General features: G+C 36.4%; 1 protein-coding gene across 2 annotated transcripts in view; it reads left to right on the top strand.

Annotated features, from left to right (window-relative positions):
* The window catches only part of TNKS2 (tankyrase 2), a 28188-nt gene extending 9114 nt beyond the window's left edge, over positions 1-19074 (top strand). Inside the window, exons 7-27 of one of the 2 annotated variants that reach the window (XM_064144721.1) lie at positions 939-1005; positions 1921-2107; positions 2987-3108; positions 3631-3722; positions 3803-3881; positions 4615-4786; positions 5405-5484; positions 5883-6028; positions 6454-6619; positions 6935-7154; positions 7531-7640; positions 8335-8523; positions 9274-9526; positions 10130-10212; positions 10774-10894; positions 11352-11449; positions 12016-12090; positions 13254-13359; positions 14769-14955; positions 16444-16600; positions 16867-19074. In XM_064144721.1, the coding sequence (XP_064000791.1) occupies positions 939-1005; positions 1921-2107; positions 2987-3108; positions 3631-3722; positions 3803-3881; positions 4615-4786; positions 5405-5484; positions 5883-6028; positions 6454-6619; positions 6935-7154; positions 7531-7640; positions 8335-8523; positions 9274-9526; positions 10130-10212; positions 10774-10894; positions 11352-11449; positions 12016-12090; positions 13254-13359; positions 14769-14955; positions 16444-16600; positions 16867-16929 (2773 nt within the window). In that variant the 3' untranslated portion in view covers positions 16930-19074. The remainder of the gene's footprint in view (positions 1-938; positions 1006-1920; positions 2108-2986; positions 3109-3630; positions 3723-3802; positions 3882-4614; positions 4787-5404; positions 5485-5882; positions 6029-6453; positions 6620-6934; positions 7155-7530; positions 7641-8334; positions 8524-9273; positions 9527-10129; positions 10213-10773; positions 10895-11351; positions 11450-12015; positions 12091-13253; positions 13360-14768; positions 14956-16443; positions 16601-16866) is intronic. The other variant, XM_064144722.1, reaches the window with a different exon arrangement.
* Positions 19075-20327: the final 1253 nt, after the last annotated feature.

Here is a 20327-nt window from a genome sequence, read left to right as displayed (position 1 = left end):
ATCAAGAGCTAAATTATTGTGTTCTTTAATAAAATTCACTCATACATCGCTGTGAAGTCAGCAAATAATTCAGTGATTGTATCTGTCTTGATTTTCTTTCTATATTTAAGCTTCTGCACTTCTTTTTGCAAAGAATGTGATAAAAATTGACAGCTTGTTTCCTAGAGATTTTAGACTCCGTTTTCAAGCATTTGCTTGTTATATAAGGAAATGTAGTGAAATACAGACATGCGAAGTTTACACGTTACATAAAATGAAAAACTGGTTTTTAAAATGTGTTTAGTGCATCAAAGATTATAAAATATTATCCCTCCTTTTCCATAGGATCACTTTATAGCTCTGTAAGTAGCTACCTGATGCGACGCGTTTAACTGTTTCCTCGGGATTGGAATTAATTTTTGTTGTTTCTCCTTTACTACCCCACAGTGAAAGAATTCGCTTTGATCAGTTCCTCACTCCTAAGATTGTGTTTGAGAGAGTACAAGGCTGGCTTTAAAACCTCTGTTGCTCTCTGTTACTTCAGAATACAGTTACCCAATATATGTTTTTTAGTTTTAAAGAGAGGTGATAACCTTACAGCATTTTTCTTGTGAGAAAGGAAAAAAAATTACTGTTGCCTCTAAAAACTGCCTGCAGAGTTCTTTCTGCATGGGGTTCTGAGTCTAAGTGGAACCATTTCATTTGCTGTAAGATGGTGCGATTAATTTCTCATCTTGTGGTTATTTTACATTCCTACTGTTCTGAAAAATGCTGATGTGTTTTTCTGTGTTCTTCTTCATTCTTCTCCAACTTAGTTCTCCTTAATGTCATTTGAACAGGTGATATTTTTTTGTAAATCTTCAGGGTGCAGTGTAGTACAACTTGCAGTGTTATAGATGCATTTTGTATTGAAATATGTGAACTAAGATAATCATCCTTCACCTTTCTCTCCTACATAGAGATTTGGTGCCACTTCACAATGCCTGCTCCTATGGTCATTATGAAGTAACAGAGCTTCTAGTAAAGGTTGGTATTTGAAGAGATTAAAATGCATGTTGTTTAATAAGAACAGTTTATAATATACTAATGCAAACTGCATTTATTTATGTTGTACTTAGCTTTATAAAACATAAAATATAATAGATTTATTTGGCTCTACATGTTAATTAGTGGAGCTACAGAATCTTCTGCTTGCAAGGAGGCTTTGTCTTTATAAGTGTGCTTATTATTATCTGCTCTGGAGTTGAATGTTTTTGTACCACCAAGTATTTATTACCTCGACCTTCCCACTCTCAAAAATATCACCAAAAAAATCTCCCAAAAAACTGAGTAATATTGTGAGCTTGGACAGTACAAAAATAATTCAGAAAACAGAGAATTGATGTTTTTGAAAAGGAAACTGGTAAATATTGTAAATGTTATATAATTAAAGCATAATCAGTCTCGTGAGAGAATGAACTTTGCAACATCAGTTCTAGCCCTGAATTGTAGCCTTTACCCAAAAAAAACCCCAACGTGTCAGTTTTCCTAATGTAAATGAGCTGTCAGAGACAGTTGCAGCTGTTCTCCCTAGACTTCGCTGTTGCAGACAAGAAATGGGAGCTTATTCAAAGATGATTTGGAGTGTATGAATTAGGCTGTTTTTCTAAGTTGACCTATAGCAGAGCTGCTGTCCTTTTAGAGATGCTGAAGAAAGCCTGAAGATAAGAACCTGCTTATGGCTTGTTTTAGTGTGCCTGTAAGGCACTAGAAGTTTAAAAACTGCAATATGCTGAAATTTCGTGCTATGTTGAAAATGGAAGACTGGAGATTGTCTTGGATACAGTTTGCATAGAAGCATTGATTTTTGTATATAAGTCTACTATACTGAACTAATGACAAATCTTTTTCTAATGATCTGGTTTTGATACTGCATCTTTTGTTACTGCTTTCCCTTTCAAGCATGGAGCATGTGTGAATGCAATGGATCTGTGGCAATTCACCCCTCTGCATGAAGCAGCTTCTAAGAACAGAGTGGAAGTGTGTTCGCTTTTGTTAAGTTATGGTGCTGACCCAACACTGTTGAACTGTCACAACAAAAGCACCATTGATTTGGCTCCAACACCACAATTAAAAGAACGGTTAGCATGTGAGTATAAAGGGAGTTCAGCTCTACAGTTATAGATTGCAGTATGTACTTAGGTTTGCTAGACAGTGACCTGCCAGAAATGAGATTTTGGAAATGCTTTTACTTTGCAAGCAATTGTGCCATGTTGGACAGTGCATTTCACAGTTTACCATTTAGGATTGATAGATTTTTGGAACGCAGACATTTAACACAATTTTATTGTCAGTTTTATAGTCTTATGGTTGTGATGGTTTTCATACCTTTTCTTCCCTGGATATATGCCTTCCCTCACAACCTTGCCAGTATACTTTATTTTGTATATGTGCTCCTGTCATGGTATCAAGACTTTTGAAATAGTTGTTTTCATTGCACTGCCTTTTGTTCAGAATACTAAATATGAGTATGCTACACTCAATGAAAGTACAATAAAACTGATGCAAGTCGTTGATTTTTGTCCTGCAGACTTCAGAAGTTGGGAAAACAAATTGCCTTAAATTCTGTCCTTAAGCAACCAAGCCATAACTTTCTGGGATGTGTACAAAATTATCATTAAATATTGTTGGACTTCATGTTATCTAGGAATAGCTTAGCAAAGGCAGGTCAGAAGTAGAGGTTTATATACACTTGAATTGGTACATATGCAGAAAGTGGAACTCGGGACAATGCTGAATGAAATAGATCTTACTCAGCCAGTTTCGATGTCTCTGGTTTTGGTTTAGAAACAAAATGCATACCTGTAGTGTTTCTGATTTAGCTAACAAGTTCTGTCAAGCAATGTAGAAGCTTAAGTCCAAGATGGAAATGTCTGCACTGTGGTCTGCTGAAAAAAAATTACTTAAGTGAAACAGTCTTTGTGGTGTTAAGGAGTGTAACCTGGTATGTATTTAATTCTTTCTAAAGATGAATTCAAAGGTCACTCGCTGCTACAGGCTGCAAGAGAATCAGATGTAGCTCGTATAAAGAAACACCTTTCTTTGGAGACAGTAAACTTCAAGCATCCTCAAACACATGAGACTGCATTGGTAATATCTTAGAATTTACTAATTATTTTGCCTATATTGTAGCTGACATAGGCATGCAAAGTAACAGTTTAGAATTAAAACTTCTAGTGAATTCAGACCAACTTAGAACATGCAGTGTCTAGTTAAATAACGTTGATTAATATTTTGCTCTCAGGGTTTAATGTTAAGACTAATCTAAATTGCTTAATTAATTCAGGTTGTCTGAATTACCATTTCTCTGTAGAATAGATTTAAGTAGCAGCAAGGTAATAGCAAGCTGTGTATCTTAGGTTTGTTTCGTAAAGCATGAAGGTTTCCAGCAATTATTGAAGTAGGAGCTCTGGAAATACCAGAGTAAATCCAAAAGTCCATGAATTAATAAGCCTCTACATGGTTTTGTTTTGTTGTTGTTTTTTTTTGTTGGGTGTGGGTTTTTTTTCTGTTGACCTTGCATGCAACTAGCTAATAGCTGCCATCTGATTGGCAAGCTGTAAAACCTGTATATTGTCAGCTAGCTAATGCTACAATTTTAAATGTTCTTAGCACTGTGCTGCTGCGTCTCCCTATCCTAAGAGAAAACAAGTATGTGAATTGTTGCTGAGGAAAGGAGCCAACATCAATGAAAAAACAAAAGAGTGAGTGGTTACAAAGAATATTTCTGTCTTTTAGAGTACTTTTGCAAAATATATTCTTAATTTTAATTTTTTTTTTTAAGCTTCTTGACTCCTCTGCATGTGGCATCAGAAAAGGCTCATAATGATGTTGTCGAAGTAGTCGTGAAACATGAAGCTAAGGTATGGGTTAATGATTGTACTTTTTTTTGTCAGGATTTTCCTACCACAGAGCTTTTCATATCATGAGAATGGTCACCTGAGTAGGCAGACTTTTCTAAAATAATTAATTTTGGAAGTCTTTAGATTTAAATACTTTAAGACAAAGGCCATCAATCCTATATATGCGGAAGGAACATCATGTAGTTCTCACTGTTATCTAAAAGTGTGTAGAGTGTTTTATTTGATTGTTTGTTGTCCAGCACTAATAATGAAACACTATGGGATATATCGAAACAAGAGGCTAGACTGAACTGCATAACAGATAGCCATTATGTGATGTTGTGTGTGGTAACAATTTCATTGAAGGCAAAATGTTAAATCAGCAGCATTTAGTTCAAATCTCTGCAAAAAGTGGGAGGAGGATATTCTCTGTAATGCTTGAATCCTCCTAAACACAGAAATTTGTCTGGAGTCTGACTGCTGTGAGATTTCCAAAGCAGTGATCAAAACCAGAGGAACAGTGGAGAATTAAGTAACCTTTAGGTGCAGAATTTTAAATTGTTAAATACACCTTGACTGAAATGCATAGGAAGTCCTCAATCTGAAAACACAAAACAAACAAGAAAAAAAAAAACACAATAAGCCAGTGTGGTCTTTTTAATCTTGTGAACTTGTGAAGCTCTTTCAGTTAGCACAGAAAACAGCTTTAATGTTAAGTTTTGATGGTGGTATTTCCTGTCTGTGTTATTTTTAGGTTAATGCATTAGATAATCTTGGTCAGACCTCTCTTCATAGAGCAGCACATTGTGGTCATCTTCAAACATGCAGGTTGCTGTTGAGTTCTGGATGTGATCCTTCCATTGTGTCTCTGCAGGGCTTTACAGCCTTACAGATGGGAACTGAAAACGTGCAACAGCTACTACAAGGTACAAGTGATTTATTCAAGGTCCACATCTGAAGTAATGTGGTGCTTCATTTCACTTGCCATTTCAAGAGCTGTCAAAAAAAGAAATACTTTATACTAAAGACAGTACTGGCTTGTGCAGTGCCTGCCTGCTCTAGTTAACACTGTCATGCACCCTCTATTCAGCTACACAGACTATCATAGATGCTCAGAATGTTTCACTGTACAGCCACTTTGGGAAAATCTTGACATAGGGAGGGGAGGAATTTTGTAAATAGAAAATGAGTTTTAGAAGCAAAAAATGGCTACTTGGCATCTGTAAGCAGAGACAACAAGGTTCATGGATTTTCAAGAGTAAGGTTTAGACATACACATAGGTAAGCTTCTTGATCCAGTCTAATTCTGAAACTAATAATGTTTAGTTGTACAGTACTTCAGAATGGATAGGAAGCAAGTTGCTAAGGCAGCATTGCAAACACTGTTTGAGCTGGTAGCTGCAGTTGTAGATGGTAAGAAAAGGCAAAACTTATCCACAATTGGTTAACCTTTTTTTAGGGGAATCATTAAAGTACTCAAATTATTTTCTGCCTTAAGAAATTTCTTCAACTAACATGTCATACATCTTCATTTGTTTTTTCAGAAGGTATTCCATTAGGTAATTCTGATGCAGATCGACAGTTGCTGGAAGCTGCAAAGGCTGGAGATGTGGATACTGTAAAAGTAAGCATAACTGCATCCTAAATATATCCCAAACTACAGTTTCTCAGAACAAGCAATCAAACAGCCCTGCACTGACTGCTTTGAAGTCGTGATCCCTGTCCGAAAACCGTCACATTGCACAAATGTTGCAAATGACACTTCTAGAAGTTTGTCTTATTTTAAGAAGTGTAAATAGGAAGTCCTGGGTGTGAATTTGGGAAGAAGGACTGGTTAGTTTTCTTTTGCCTGGGACGCAATGTATGGAAAGTAAAGAGTTTATGTGAAAATAAATTAAGATTATTTTTTTTTTAAATGAAAAAATTTTCCAAAATTAGATCTGTAGAACATTCACTGACTAAATTAGAGGGTGTGGCAGCATTATTAATAGTGATGTATGTGTTGTTTTGGGAATTTCACAGAAACTGTGCACAGTTCAAAGTGTGAACTGCAGAGATATTGAAGGACGTCAGTCTACACCGCTTCATTTTGCAGCTGGATATAACAGGGTATCTGTTGTTGAGTATCTTCTTCAGCATGGAGCTGATGTGCATGCAAAAGATAAGGGGTAAATACTCAAAATGTGTATATTCTTGGCAATTGGTGATATCTGTCGGCTCTTGAATATTGCTAGCTGATAAGCATCCCTTTTTCAAGCAGTAATTAGTTTTTTTTGTTTGCTTTTGGGTTTGTTTTTTTAAGTACTGATAGAGTTAATGCTCAGGATATCAACAAAAGCATTTTGCTGTACTTGAAACTGGAGTTTCAAGAACTTCTTATCTTGTGGTTTTACTTCTTTTCAGTGCCACTGCTGATTGTATTTTTACTGCGTGAGCAGTAGATATTCCTACAATATTAGACTATTGTGGAAAATATAAAAGTGTATTTGTTGTGATGTGATTGTGGAAGGTGCATTGTGTTTTAAGTTTATATCACCTTGTGAAAAAAAAACCCAACTTTCAAAGAATTTATTCTTTTTTCAATTGTTTCCAGAGGACTTGTCCCTTTACATAATGCTTGCTCGTATGGTCACTATGAAGTTGCAGAACTTCTGGTTAAACATGGTGCAGTTGTCAATGTAGCTGACTTGTGGAAATTCACTCCCTTGCATGAAGCTGCAGCAAAAGGAAAATATGAGATCTGCAAACTTCTCTTACAGGTATTATATATGATCAAGAAAGGTTCCTTTCTTTACTTTCTTGATCAGTCCGAAATATGATTTGACTTCTTTGACGACTTCATTTTTGCAGTTTCTGAATGACTGTAGTTAAACCCAAGTTTTCAGCAAAAGGTATACTATTAGTAATAGTAGTGGTAGTAGAAAGTAGTGTCTTTTCCCACAGAGTAACTGGAAGGCTGTCAGTGAAGCATTTGAATGTGTATCAGAATAATTTGCTCAATAAAGTGTAAGGTGCCCAAGATCCAACATGTTTATTCTACTTACATATTTGCCATTTCTTTTTGATGTGCACAGCATGGAGCTGACCCTACAAAGAAAAACAGAGATGGAAACACTCCACTAGACCTTGTTAAAGATGGTGATACTGATATTCAAGACCTGCTCAGAGGAGATGCAGCTCTACTAGATGCTGCAAAGAAAGGTTGTTTGGCCCGAGTGAAAAAGCTGTGTTCACCTGACAATGTCAACTGTCGAGACACTCAAGGGCGGCATTCAACACCACTACACTTAGCTGGTCAGTGTTTTAATTTTGTCAGTTTACTAGTTACTGTAGCTGAACTTTCTATGTCAAAGCAAGTTTAAAGTATAGCCTCAAGCTAGTGGATTCTATTTTTTCTTTTTTAAAGTTAGTATTTTATGCATATTAATGCATTTTCCTCTTCTAAACCATTCAGCTACGATGACTATAATTTCCTATGCTCTGTTTGCTGGCACAGATGGTTTTTAAACCAAGTACTCTTAAATAGGGTGAAGCAATCCTCATTAATAAGGTGGCAATTCCAGTGGAGACAGCATAACTTTCAATCAATTTAAGTGAATTGCTACTTCTCCAGAGCCTGTTGAGGATGTTTTTAAAATATTTTCTGATTTTGTCTTTTCATAACCTTTAGCTGGTTACAACAATTTGGAGGTTGCAGAATACCTGTTACAGCACGGAGCAGATGTGAATGCACAGGATAAAGGAGGTTTGATTCCTCTGCATAATGCAGCATCATACGGGGTAAATATCTCAAACTTCTGAGCCTTCGTTTCATGTTAGTGAGTTACATTTCATTGACAACATTGTGAGCCAATATTCTCTGTAAGCATTTGCCATGAAGTTGTAGTGTAATCTTATTTGTAAAACACAAAAAAGAAATTTGATCATGGTCAGCTCATTTTAAAGGCGCAGGCTCTCGATTTTGTAAAATAATGGTTGGGGACTACAAGAATTGAGTTTTCTGAACATGAACACTTAGAACACCGTCAGCCTGAAAGGCCATAAAATGTATTTTCTTGTCTGTGCCAGTCAAATTTTATCAGTAAGATCTCATTTTCATGTCCTTGGCTGGTGTCAAGACACTAGTTGTTTTTGTGGATTTTGTGAATCTTTGAGCTTGAATAAAGTCTTTAATCAGAATAGTTGGATTAGTTTCCAAACTAAAAATTCAAATTCAGGAATTTTTCCTTCAGACTCTCCTGGATTTGGGGTTCTGTTGCATTCTATGCTTTTCTCTTAAAAGAAGGATTCTTAACTTTTTACTATCATGTTAATGGTGGTAAAGAAGAAAACACTTTGTTCTTTTTTTTTTTTTTAACTGTAATTAGGAAGTAAATGCATTCTAAGGAAATAAGAGTGAAGGTTAAAGGGCTGTATCAGTGATGGTTTAATATGCTGCAATATCTTGGAACTTAAAGTGTGTTTTTACTTCTAGCATGTCGATGTAGCAGCTTTACTTATAAAGTATAATGCGTGTGTGAATGCTACGGATAAATGGGCTTTCACACCTCTGCACGAAGCAGCCCAGAAAGGAAGGACACAGCTTTGTGCCTTGTTACTGGCACATGGGGCTGATCCTACTCTGAAAAACCAAGAAGGACAAACACCATTGGACCTGGTTACTGTAAGTGATGGAGCTCTTGGGAAATCTGTACCTACTTGCTATTGGTGACAACTTGTCTTAAAACTGTCTTTAAAGATAAAAGCAGCTTCTATAAATTTTAAAATACTCTGGTTCCTCTCATGTTTATATATGGCTGGTAATGAAAGTCAGTAGAGCCTTTATATAAACTTTCTTTACATATATCCTTGTCCAAGACTTGTTATTTCAAGGCTGAGTGGAAAAAAAAGCATCAACAATCAAAACAACAAAAGGAATTAATAGTGATACTTTGATGCTTTTAATTTGATGCTTAGAGTTTGATTAATACAAAGAGTGTGGCTATAAAATGTAAACAAACTTTGTAGCAACATAAATGTAGTAAACTGACTAGCCGCCAAGGTTGTGGGTGGGGTTTTGTTCTAAGTATTATAGTACTATGAGCATAGTTTTGAATTGTAACTTTCTGGTTGCCAATGGAAGTTCTCATTTTTTTTTCTAGAAAATTAATTCTGTACAACTGTCCCTGAAGTTTTTAGAAATACTGAGATTTTTCCTTTTAATCTTACTGCAGTTTTTACTTAGAAACATTTTACAGTTATGTATGTTGCTGGCAAGAAAGGGTATTTGTAAGCTGCATTGTAAAAGGCAGAGTTTTCCAGTGTGCTTTTTATTTATTTGGGGGTATCTTTAAGAAGTCTAAAATAATGATAATGCATCCTAGGAAAAAATGTGTAAGTCTTCCTCTGTCTTAAGTTGTTTTCTACTCTTTAGGCAGATGATGTCAGCGCGTTATTGACAGCAGCAATGCCTCCTTCTGCCTTACCGACTTGCTACAAACCTCAGGTTATAAGCATGTCTCAGACTACAGGATCTACAACTGATTCCCTATCTTCTGTTCCATCCAGTCCATCCAGTCTGTCTGCTGCAAGTAGTCTTGACAACTTGTCTGGTAGTTTTTCTGAACTTCCTTCTGTTGTTGGTACAAACAGTGCAGAGGGAGCTACTGTTCTGGAGAAAAAAGAAGGTGAGGCTTCCTCAGTTAGGAAAGAGTAGCATTTTCTACTATATCATGAAAAGAGTAACAGAAATGTGAAGTTTCTCATGTGTGCACACAGTTACTGTGGTATATGCAGCATCCATATCCCTTACAATGTCATTAATGAGGAGCAAAAGTCTCAAAGCCACATAGTATAAGGTTTTAGTACTTTCCCCTTACCAAAATGGTGAATTGTGCTTAAAAAGAGAAGTCTAATGAAATTTGGTTCCGTACTGAGCAGTATTGTAATACAAACTTCAGCTAATTTCTATGAGTTTAGCTAGTTTCTTAGGTATCTTGAAAAAGTTACATCTATAACATTTCAGTTTTCAAGATATATTTGAACATGTATTTCTGGTAACCAGGTAGTTGTTTATCTCATGGAAGCACAAAGACTGCTTTTGAGAGGGTTAGAAAACTTAAAATAATCTACCAGAGTAAGTAATAATTGCCACTGACTAGCGATACAAATATTTATTCTTTATCTTCAGAAGATAAAGAGGATTTATTGTCACAAATAATGTGAGGTGTGTGCACTTAGTTTTACAGTACATCTATGAATGCTCATTGTCAGTTTTTCTTCTTGCCCAGTTTCAGGTGTAGATTTTAGCATAAATCAGTTTGTGCGGAACCTTGGCCTTGAGCATCTAATTGACATATTTGAAAGAGAACAGGTAAGTAGTTATGTTTACTTCTAGATACTCAACTACAAAGCAAGGGAGTAAATATTGCTTAGAATAACATAATGAGAGAGATTTAAAAAGAGTGAGTGTCAAAAGGAGTGGAATGAAAGGGTGTAAATGGATTTTTTTAATTATTGGTACGTATATTTTTAAATACCTATAAAAAAACTTGGGGCTATAGTGTCTATATCACTGTAAGAGTGCAGACTTTTTCTTTCAGCAAAGTGGGTGGTGAGGTAAATAAGTAGTGAGTGGTGATTAGTAATTTCTGAATTTGTTTGTGTTGGCTTTATATGTAGAAAATCATATTTCTGAATTAGAAATGTGGTCCTTGCAAGCAGTATGAGTTACAGGATTACAATTTGTGACATTTGAAGACTTTTGGGGACAACAGTTGGGTAAACTATGAGAAAGTACAGTAAAGTCTCCGCTGTTCGTGTTCTTTTCATACTTGCTTTTTATCTTAACTATTATGAGATATTTTCATTGTTAGTAGCAGCTGTTACAGTGTGTTCATGCTGTTGTACAAAAAAATGTTTGCTCTCATTATAGATAACACTGGATGTATTGGTTGAAATGGGCCACAAAGAACTGAAGGAAATTGGAATTAACGCTTATGGCCATAGACATAAAATCATTAAAGGAGTTGAAAGACTCATTTCTGGACAGCAAGGTATATACTTGTTTCAGATTTAGTGTACTGAGCTGAGCACAGACAGATGGGTTAGTGTATCTGTTTATTCTTGCTGAGAGAACTGATCGGTATCCACAGATCAGTGAAAAAGGTTGCTGTTGATTTGTGTCCCAATAGCAGCTGCTCTGCTTCTTGTCGTTAATAGTGTATGTACAGTAAGGTGTGGGTAAAGGTTATAAACACAGATGCTGAAAAGGTTTGATTTGAAACTAAGAAAATTATTTGAGGGACTGCACTTTGGCATCTGCAAAAATGTCTGGCTGACAGAAGGAAATTGAAGTAGTTGGTAATCTCTACCTTTCTTAGCAGCTAACTTGGTCATCTCATAAATGGAGTTTTGAAAAAATGGTCCCTTTTAAAAGGAAAAGCCTTTTATTGGTTATCATCCCAAATCAGCCTGAAAGTGGCTTCTGAAATTGTTTTGTTGTATTCACAGGACTTAACCCATACCTCACTTTAAATACTTCTGGAAGTGGAACTATTCTCATAGATCTTTCCACTGAAGATAAGGAATTTCAGTCAGTAGAAGAGGAGGTATGTCTTTCTTTGTAGTCTCTCAGCATGTGTCGTATTTCTGCTAAAGAAGCAGATGAAAAATTACAGCTAGACTTTTTAAGAGGACAATAAACATCTCCACACCTAAGAAAAACTTACATAAGTATACTTCAGATTTCTAACTTTGCACCACTTAAAATCTGCACTCATGACATCCATACTTACTTTCTCAGGTTAATACTGCTTGTAGTATTTTTAAACTCTGCTGTAACATGGGCATTCTACACTACCGACTGCCTGTGACACAGACATTTAAGTCACTTCCTTCCAAAGTGTCATAAGCACACAGGACAACATTTTGAAGAAACAATACTGTAAATACATGAGTGATAATCTTGAAAACTAGACCACAGACTATTCAGTATATGGTTTGGGTTATGTGCATCCATGAAACCTAACATTATTTAACATAGTCCTTGACTAAAAATTTCTTGTATTTTTTTTTTAAAGACAGAATTAGCTCTTTTGATTATTTGACTGTGTGAAGGGTGTGTTTTGAAAGTGTTCTGAACAAAATGATCTACCTTAAAATTCTCAATCTTCAGATGCAGAGTACTGTGCGAGAGCATAGAGATGGAGGACATGCTGGTGGAGTCTTCAATAGATACAACATCTTAAAGGTAGCATCTTGTTGATGGTTACATCTTTAGAGTTTTGGCTGAAAATAACATGTCTATAAACATACATTTGTTGTTGCAGAATGTGATAAGATGTGCTGTGCTGAGACATGCTCAGGAAAAAAATCTTGAAATTCAGAGAATAAGATGATATGGGAAAATTGGTTAGCAGTTAACAGTCGCTGAGGAATTTTGAGAAATCAACATAAAAGAAACTCACAGAAAATCCTTGAAGAAAAAGGCAGAAGGTTTTACAGGAAACAGAAGGTTTCTGTTGAGGGAATAGCAGGGTTAAAACCAGCAAGAAGTGAAAGCAAAACTCTTGAAGCATGGAAGTAAAGATACCTATTTTGGCTTGATTTAACACGAAAGAAGCTTAAAAATCATATGAAGCTTTCTTAACAGTTTCAGTTAGAGTTTCCCCAGTAGAATTGACATGCTTTTTCTACACACTTAACACTCTGCAGATTAGATCTGTGCTCATCTATGCACCTCTGCAGAGAGTACATAATTTACTTCCTTTCATAAGAGTTCACAGTATCACCAAGGTTGGAAGAGACCTCATAGATCATCAAGTCCAACCCTTTACCACAGAGCTCAAGGCTAGACCGTGGCACCAAGTGGCACATCCAATCTTGCCTTGAACAGCCCCAGTGACGGCAACTCCACCACCTCCCTGGGCAGCCCATTCCAGTATCCAATGACTCTCTCAGTGAAGAACTTTTCTCTTCACCTCGAGCCTAAATTTCCTCTGACGTAGCTTGAGGCGAAATATAGGGTTCTATAAGTTCTATTTAGAGTTCTGTAAGTTTTAGTGGAAGACACTCCTTCATTTGCTAGGTAATCTCTTTACTAGTGTTTTGACATCAAGCTGTTTGGAGTGGATTCTGCTCAAGTAGAAGTGTGACTGCATCTGCTGAATTTAACCAAAGTATTGCTTAGCAGCAGTTTAAAATAAATTGGTTGTTAATTAAGCATATGATTATTATTTACTTGTTCCGATATAACAATCAGCTTCTGCAGGATAAATTAAAGAATTTGTGTTTCATTCAGTTCTAACATGAGCGTTCTTATTTAACTGACGGTGGAAGTGTACTGCACTACAGGTCAAGTAAAGCAAAACAGTTTTTGGTTTCATCACAGAACTTGCATTTTGACTGTTTCAGATTCAGAAAGTATGCAACAAAAAACTGTGGGAAAGATACACTCACAGAAGGAAAGAAGTCTCTGAAGAGAATCATAACCATGCCAATGAAAGGATGCTGTTTCATGGTGAGATACTGAAATCACTTTTTTAACTCAGTTGACCATCAACACTCTTTACTGGAGAGTTTCTACAGTCTCAAGTGAAGTACATTTTCTCAGTGGGAATAAGTTCAAGGCCTTGCATGACTTTTATATGCAAAGTGTTTGTGTCAGTGGTGCCACATAATGCATTAAGTCTTCTGAAATTTGCATCTTGGAAGGAGATGTCTGAGTTCTAAGCGAAAACATTTTAGCAGCTATTAATGGAGATTAATCAGTGTGCCTCCCCTCCTTGGTTAAGTTAATTTTCTTGCCTGTGTGACAAAAATGATAAAGGGTAAAACTCTATTCTGCTATGGGTTGTTCGGGGGATTCATTGTGGGATTTTTTTGTTTTCTTGCTTTTATAATTTGTTAAGTTCTTGTTCATCATTACAGAAAAGATAGCTTATCATTAACAAATCGGTGCAAATTGGTTGTACGCAAATACCTCGTTTGTCCTGATTAAGCAAGTGCACCGTACATCCCCAAAATGAAAGCTATGTAGATCCCATACTTTACTGTTGGAAGCAGCACTAACACAGTAATTCGTTGTTTGCCCAAGCTCGTAGATATCTAAATCCTGTTTTGATTGTGGTCCATACACCTGGAAGAAGAAGCTACCTCTAATGGAATGACCGTTAGTGTTTGAAGGAGTCTTTTGAATTAGTTAGATAATAACAAAATTATCCCTGCTACAAAGCAGCTAATACTTATGAGCATTTCTCTTATTCTCATCTGGAATGTTCTCCTTTATATACAGTTTGGTCATCTTTACCTTTGCAGTTAAGGCTTTGGATTATTTTTACTGTAATTCCCAGTATAACTCTGAAATGCCATGTTCTCTTAGAGCTTTTCTCTTAACAGTGCTTTCATGTTTATATATATTGTGACAAAAATCCTTACCAAAAAAATGGCAGGTTTTCTGAAAATTAGTGGCTACCAGTTGCCTCAAGATGAAAAATCTAACCATTTTGAACAGATTATTTCTTAGATTTTGTGCTCATTGCAAGTAATTAAATACTGGTTTATGTTTATTCCTTTTTGAATACAATCTACTTAGCATTAGGTGGAAGGTGGGATTTGTGTAGCAGTGCATTAAATTGGTTAAGATGAAGCTTTGCCAAAGGGAGAGCAGACTTACAGAGTCTTCTAGCAGCAAGAGCTCTTTCAGATGTTATCCTTTGTAAATGTATGTTTAAAATGTACACTTAGTCATTTGTATAATACATCTAGCAAATTTGCTGTGTAAAATCTGAGGCCAGAGTTTCTGGAGATTTGATTTCCTTGTATATGTAGAAAAACTATACCCAAAAAAGCTGGAGTGGATGCTAGAATTGTGACACATACAAAAATCTGCATGCTGTGTTTTTCAGTATTTTCCTTCTTTTCTTGTAGGCTCCCCATTTGTGAACGCGATCATTCACAAAGGATTTGATGAGAGACACGCCTATATAGGTGGCATGTTTGGAGCTGGCATTTATTTTGCAGAAAATTCTTCCAAAAGCAATCAGTATGTGTATGGAATTGGAGGTGGCACTGGATGTCCAATTCACAAAGACAGATCTTGTTATGTTTGCCACAGGTAAGTCCTTCAGAAGAATGTGATTTTGCTTTTGTATAAATGTGTTGCAGACCGAGTTGGTAGAGTATGCTGAGCCTAATAGAGACGTTCAGAAAACTTGGGTGTTTAAGAATTAAAGCACCCTTTAACCAATTTCAGTACATTTAGCCAAATATTTTGCCCTTACTGAAAAAATCAGATTTGGATAGTGAAAAGGATCTGCTAAATGCTTGTGTAAAATGCAGAAATATGAGGGGTTAGTCCAGAACCTATTACAGAGGAAGGAGATTTCTTCTTTCTCAGTGATACTCAAATGCTTTATTTCTTTGAGAAGGTGCTTTATAAAAGCCCCCATGGCACTGCTGATTCGCACACTGAAATAGAGATTTTCATTCTTCCAGTTTCCTTCCTTGAGCCTTCATTGCTTTTCATATTGTTTACTCTTTTCTGGCACTCTCAAGTAAAGAGAATAATCTCTAGACTTATGATGTCAGTCCTCTCATGCTTTCTAAAGTTTTAAACAGAGGTTGTTGGGGTTTTGTTGTTTGTGGGTGTGTTTTTTTTGTTTGTTTGTTTTGGGTTTTTTTTTGTTTGGTTGGTTTTTTTTTTGGGGGGAGGAGGTTATTTGTCTTGATTGAGGAGTTAGGAAAGCATAAATTTTGGGTGCAAAAGATCTACAAAAGGAATGAGATTCCATTGCCATTGTGAAGAAATCTATGCCTTTTTTCAGGTAAGATACTGACAAATGCTAGTATGAGGTATATCATATTAACATAGAGTTTACACCTGGTTTTAATGTTAATTTGGGTGCTAGGTAGAAATCACTCAGAACACAGGGGAGTTATGTTGCTAGAATGAATAATGGGGAACATCCTCAGACGACTGTTTCAAACCCTATGAAAAGGTTGTGGCAGTCTTTGAGTACATTAAGTAAACTCTTTCCAATGATTAACATTTCTAAAGGGAGCATAACTTTTGGCTTCAAAACAACTCCAGAATGCTGTGAACTATTGCCGGTGGAGCGCTTGGGTAGAATGACTCTTTGTTCACCAGTATGGTTAGATGGTCATAATCCGCTTTATTTCCGTGATGCAGAGACTTATATGCATTCTTGCAAGAGGCGTGCATAGCTAAGATTGGTTACATTTAGAGGGTACAGGGTGACATGTGAGGCATGGATAGGGTAATATACCATAACAATCTGAGGGTCAGCCTCTGGGGCTGGCTAACTCTGCCCACATGCAGCTGGCACGCCACCCCCTGCAGCTGCATGTGGGGGGTGCTACCCAGCGCCTGGTATCTTAACTCCCAAGATGGGTCCAAGGATGCTTCCAAGGACGAGTTGTTCATGTTTATCATTTCGTGTCCTGTTAGCAAGAAATTCTCTAACAAACTATAAAGAGGGACTAAAATGGCTCCTCAAGTAGAAGTTTAAAATTACAAGATTGTTTTTCTGGAGCTTCTTCACAAGTGTTTTATGTTCATCATCCCTTTTCCCTTTTAACACAGGCAACTGCTATTTTGTCGCGTGACGCTGGGCAAGTCTTTCCTGCAGTTTAGTGCTATGAAAATGGCTCATTCTCCCCCAGGACATCACTCAGTTACTGGACGACCCAGTGTAAATGGATTGGCTTTGGCTGAATATGTGATTTACAGAGGGGAACAGGTACAAAGCTTTTTCATTCAGTTTTTCAGTCCTTTAAAAGCATGTAATGAGGTCTCTTCCAACCTTGGTGATACTATGATACTGTAATATGCCGAGCGTTTTTCTTATTTCTGAAGTTGCACATGAAGGGTTCCATATTTCTGAATGCTCCAGGCATTTTGACTGTTATTTTTTCTTTTGGCATAAATCCTTTTTCTTCTCTCCAGAAAACGTTCAGAATTTATCCAGAAAATGACTAATAAAGAATGTGTGTGTCACTCTTTCAGGCTTACCCAGAATACTTGATTACCTACCAGATTATGAAACCTGAAGCTACCACTGAAGCTTAAGACAAGTTACTTCTGAGAAACCATCAAGACTTTGAATCTGAAGATACCAGTGGCTGCCAGCATGTTAATTAAAACAAGTTGTGAAAACCTTTCATCTGCAAGGTGGTGTGGTAGCAAATGTGAACAAAACATACATCTTTGACTTGATAAAGCTTTAATAATGTACAGTAAGTTTTTCTAAAATTTCAGAAATGTCCTCTTTTTCAGCACTTTAACAGATACCATTCCAGGCATAAACTGGGGTTTAGCTGTACTAAATTATAAACAACAGTTCACTTGAGACAATGGTTTTATACAACACTGCAGTGAAATTGTGATACTCTCTACAGGAACTCATTTTACTGATAATGTGTTCTTCGAAACACTGCATTTACACTGAAAACAATTTCATTTGTAAAACTGTAAATAAGAGCTTTTGTACTGGCCTGGTATTTATTTACATTGCTTTGTAATATAAGTGTTTTAGATCTGCAACCTTGTACAAAATGTTTTCTCCAGGTGTTGGTTTGTTCATCTGTGTTTTCTCATGCACAAAAAAATTGAAAAGCCAATTTTTTTCAGGGTTTATCACTTATTTGTGAGGGAGAAAGCAAATTTTATCTGAGGAAGTTTAGAAATATCCAACTTTGGCTTGAATACACAAATTATTATTCTGTATTTTTATTTATGAAATATACATTCCTGAGAATGATGGGCTATGAGTAGAATGTTCCAGCTGCATACTAGAGTGGTTTTCTGCCTGCTTCATAGAGTTGCATATTTTATTCCTGTAAAATGTTTCCTGATATTTTTTTTTAACTTAACTATAGGTATAGTTAACCTGTATCCATACTTCAAGGCTAGTAGACCTTGCAAGTTACGGTTTCAGTAAATTATTTTCTTTGGATGTAGTTGGAAAATTAACCTCAAGGAGGTCTTCCTGGAGTTCCTCTTGCTTACATTTAAGCTGGGAAGTTAAAATAGTCTATTCCTAATATGAAGGCAAGCAACCTGGCCTTTTTTGTATGCTGTTGATGCCCCATGGCAGAAATCTTAAAAACCATCCTGTCATCTCCTGTGTTTCTTCCATGTTAATGTTCAAGCTGTAGTTAAAGCAGATGCGTGGAAGTGTGTTTATCTGCAGTATTCCTGGCTGAGTGGAACCGGTTGAGGTGCAGGGTTCTGCTCCCTGCGTTCAGCTGTTGGGGCAGGGAGTGTTAAGTGGAATGAGCAGCTCAGCTCCTCCACAGCAACAGGTGCCTTCAGCAGCCCTGATAAGACTGCAGGGGTGTAGGAAGAGTACAGAAGGTACAGCCTCCTCCTATTCGAGTCTCATTCAGGGTTACTGAATGCACTGGTCAGTTCACTTAGCCTTATAGTAGCTATTTCGTGTATTCTGCTTCTCTTCCATCTGCATTTTTTACCTACCTATTTAAAAAAATGTGTATATAAAAATTACAGTTCATTTGGGGTTGAAGTGGTTAGGAACATTATTTTAGTTGTTTTTCCTATTTCTACATTCAGAACGATATCCAATAAGATGGTTCGTTTCCAGAGCATGTTATCATACCATGGTTTTAAATGTAGTGACTGGTCAAGATAATGAAATTGTCTTCTGATGTGGTGGTTATGTGATTATGCTCTATGTAAAAAATATATTGAACCTTACCCAGTTATGTGAGGAATCCGAGTAATAAGATTGCATAACTCTTGCAGAAAGTAATATTGGCTATGAATAAAAAAGGCTTTGATTTTTTTTAGATACTTTTCCCAGCATGCCACCTGTTCCTTAGGTATAGTAATGCTGGAATTGGTGTCCATGCAAAATCTATTGGGTATGTTTTGGACTTTTTTGTTATTGCTGAAATACTCCATTCTCTATGAACGATCACTAAATGTCTTGTAAAATGTTGTGGTATGATGGCATTTTAAGTGGTACCACAATGTTGGTTTTGTATGTTTGGGGATTTTTTGAGCTGTTGTTTTTGCATGACATACCTTGCACTTTGAAGATGGAAGCTGTAATGATTTGATAATACTGACTATTGAGGTGAACCTTTAATCTCTTGTGCAATTAGTTCTGCTTTACTCATCTTGAAGTGTCTTTACATGTATTGTATAACATTCCATATCCATTTTAACACTAAATAAATTTAAATCACTGTTTTTTCTGGTAGCATGGAAGTCATTGCAGTCCTGGTATGTCAACCCATTTGTTCTAGATGTAAGCATGTACATTACCATGACAAACTACATGGTTAGAGGGGAGATTAATTGCATTAAATAGAAAAGCTTTTAACGTGATTAAAAACTGTAAATGCTGCGGGAACCTTAGTTTGGTATACAGCTAGCAGCTTTAGCTACCAGCAAAAACGTTTTAATACTGAGTCTAGAAGTAATCTTCAATTTGTGCATTTAAAACTTTGTTATATGGTCCAATATTGAAAAAGAAAACTGTCTTGTATTTGTAACCTGAAAATTCTTAGCCTTGAAAGATAACTGGGTAGGTAACGATGTGATACATACATGAGCAACAACAAATGTACTGCTTACATCACTTGTAATATCACAATAAGCAAATAATTTTATTGCAGTTGACCTGCTTACACGGTGTAGGTTTCCAAGCCCAAACTCGTGTAGAAAGTTTAAATAGATATGAGCACTAGAGGGCAGGGCAGCAAAAGTTGAGTAAGAGCAAGGATGATGAAAATCTTTAAAAGTATTTTGGAACTACAACTTCTAAAATAGCTTTTGGAAAATTCCACCTATCCAGCTGGCAAAAAAGTAAAAAATTAACTTTCTGCTTTGCATTATTTTATTTTTTTTAAGTAATTAATATAAAAGACCTGCTGCAACTAAGCAAACTGAAAATGTTAGGGGGTTTTGCTAGTTCTTAGAAATTAAAAAATAATTTAGCCAGGCTCTTCTGTCATATGTAGCTGACAAACTTACGATTATCCATACAGTGCATGTTCAGGAGGTACATTGGCACCAATTTTGTCTGGAAATAACAGTATCAGAGGACTTGCCCTGCCTTTTCTACCCAGGTCTCATTCACTAAGTACCGTGCCATGTATGTATGCATGGGCACACACACTTGCTCACTCTGTATTCAGCCAGAAGCTGAGAGTGACTTTTCCAGCAGACCACTGTTGTCAGTGAGGGTGCTGCAGCCTAGCAGCCATTTTCTTCTCTTTTGTTTATCCCCTGATATGTAATAATGTAATAAACCTTTTTTTTTTTTTTGCTGGAAAAGACAGAATCCCACGGGTTTCTTGCCTTCTGCCTTCCAGCAAAAGAGGTGTAAAGGTTTGATTGGTACTTGTCTCATGCAACAATACAGCAAAATATCTCTTTCTCACCTTCACTGAACTGGAAGAGCAGACTGACTCTGCTTGGTCTTACCCTCTGCATTTCTT

The sequence above is a fragment of the Pogoniulus pusillus genome, chromosome 6 (genome assembly GCF_015220805.1).
Source record: "Pogoniulus pusillus isolate bPogPus1 chromosome 6, bPogPus1.pri, whole genome shotgun sequence".
Classification (NCBI taxonomy): domain Eukaryota; kingdom Metazoa; phylum Chordata; class Aves; order Piciformes; family Lybiidae; genus Pogoniulus; species Pogoniulus pusillus.
Note: the sequence above shows the minus strand (reverse complement) of the source record. Positions and strands in the feature narration are given on the sequence as shown.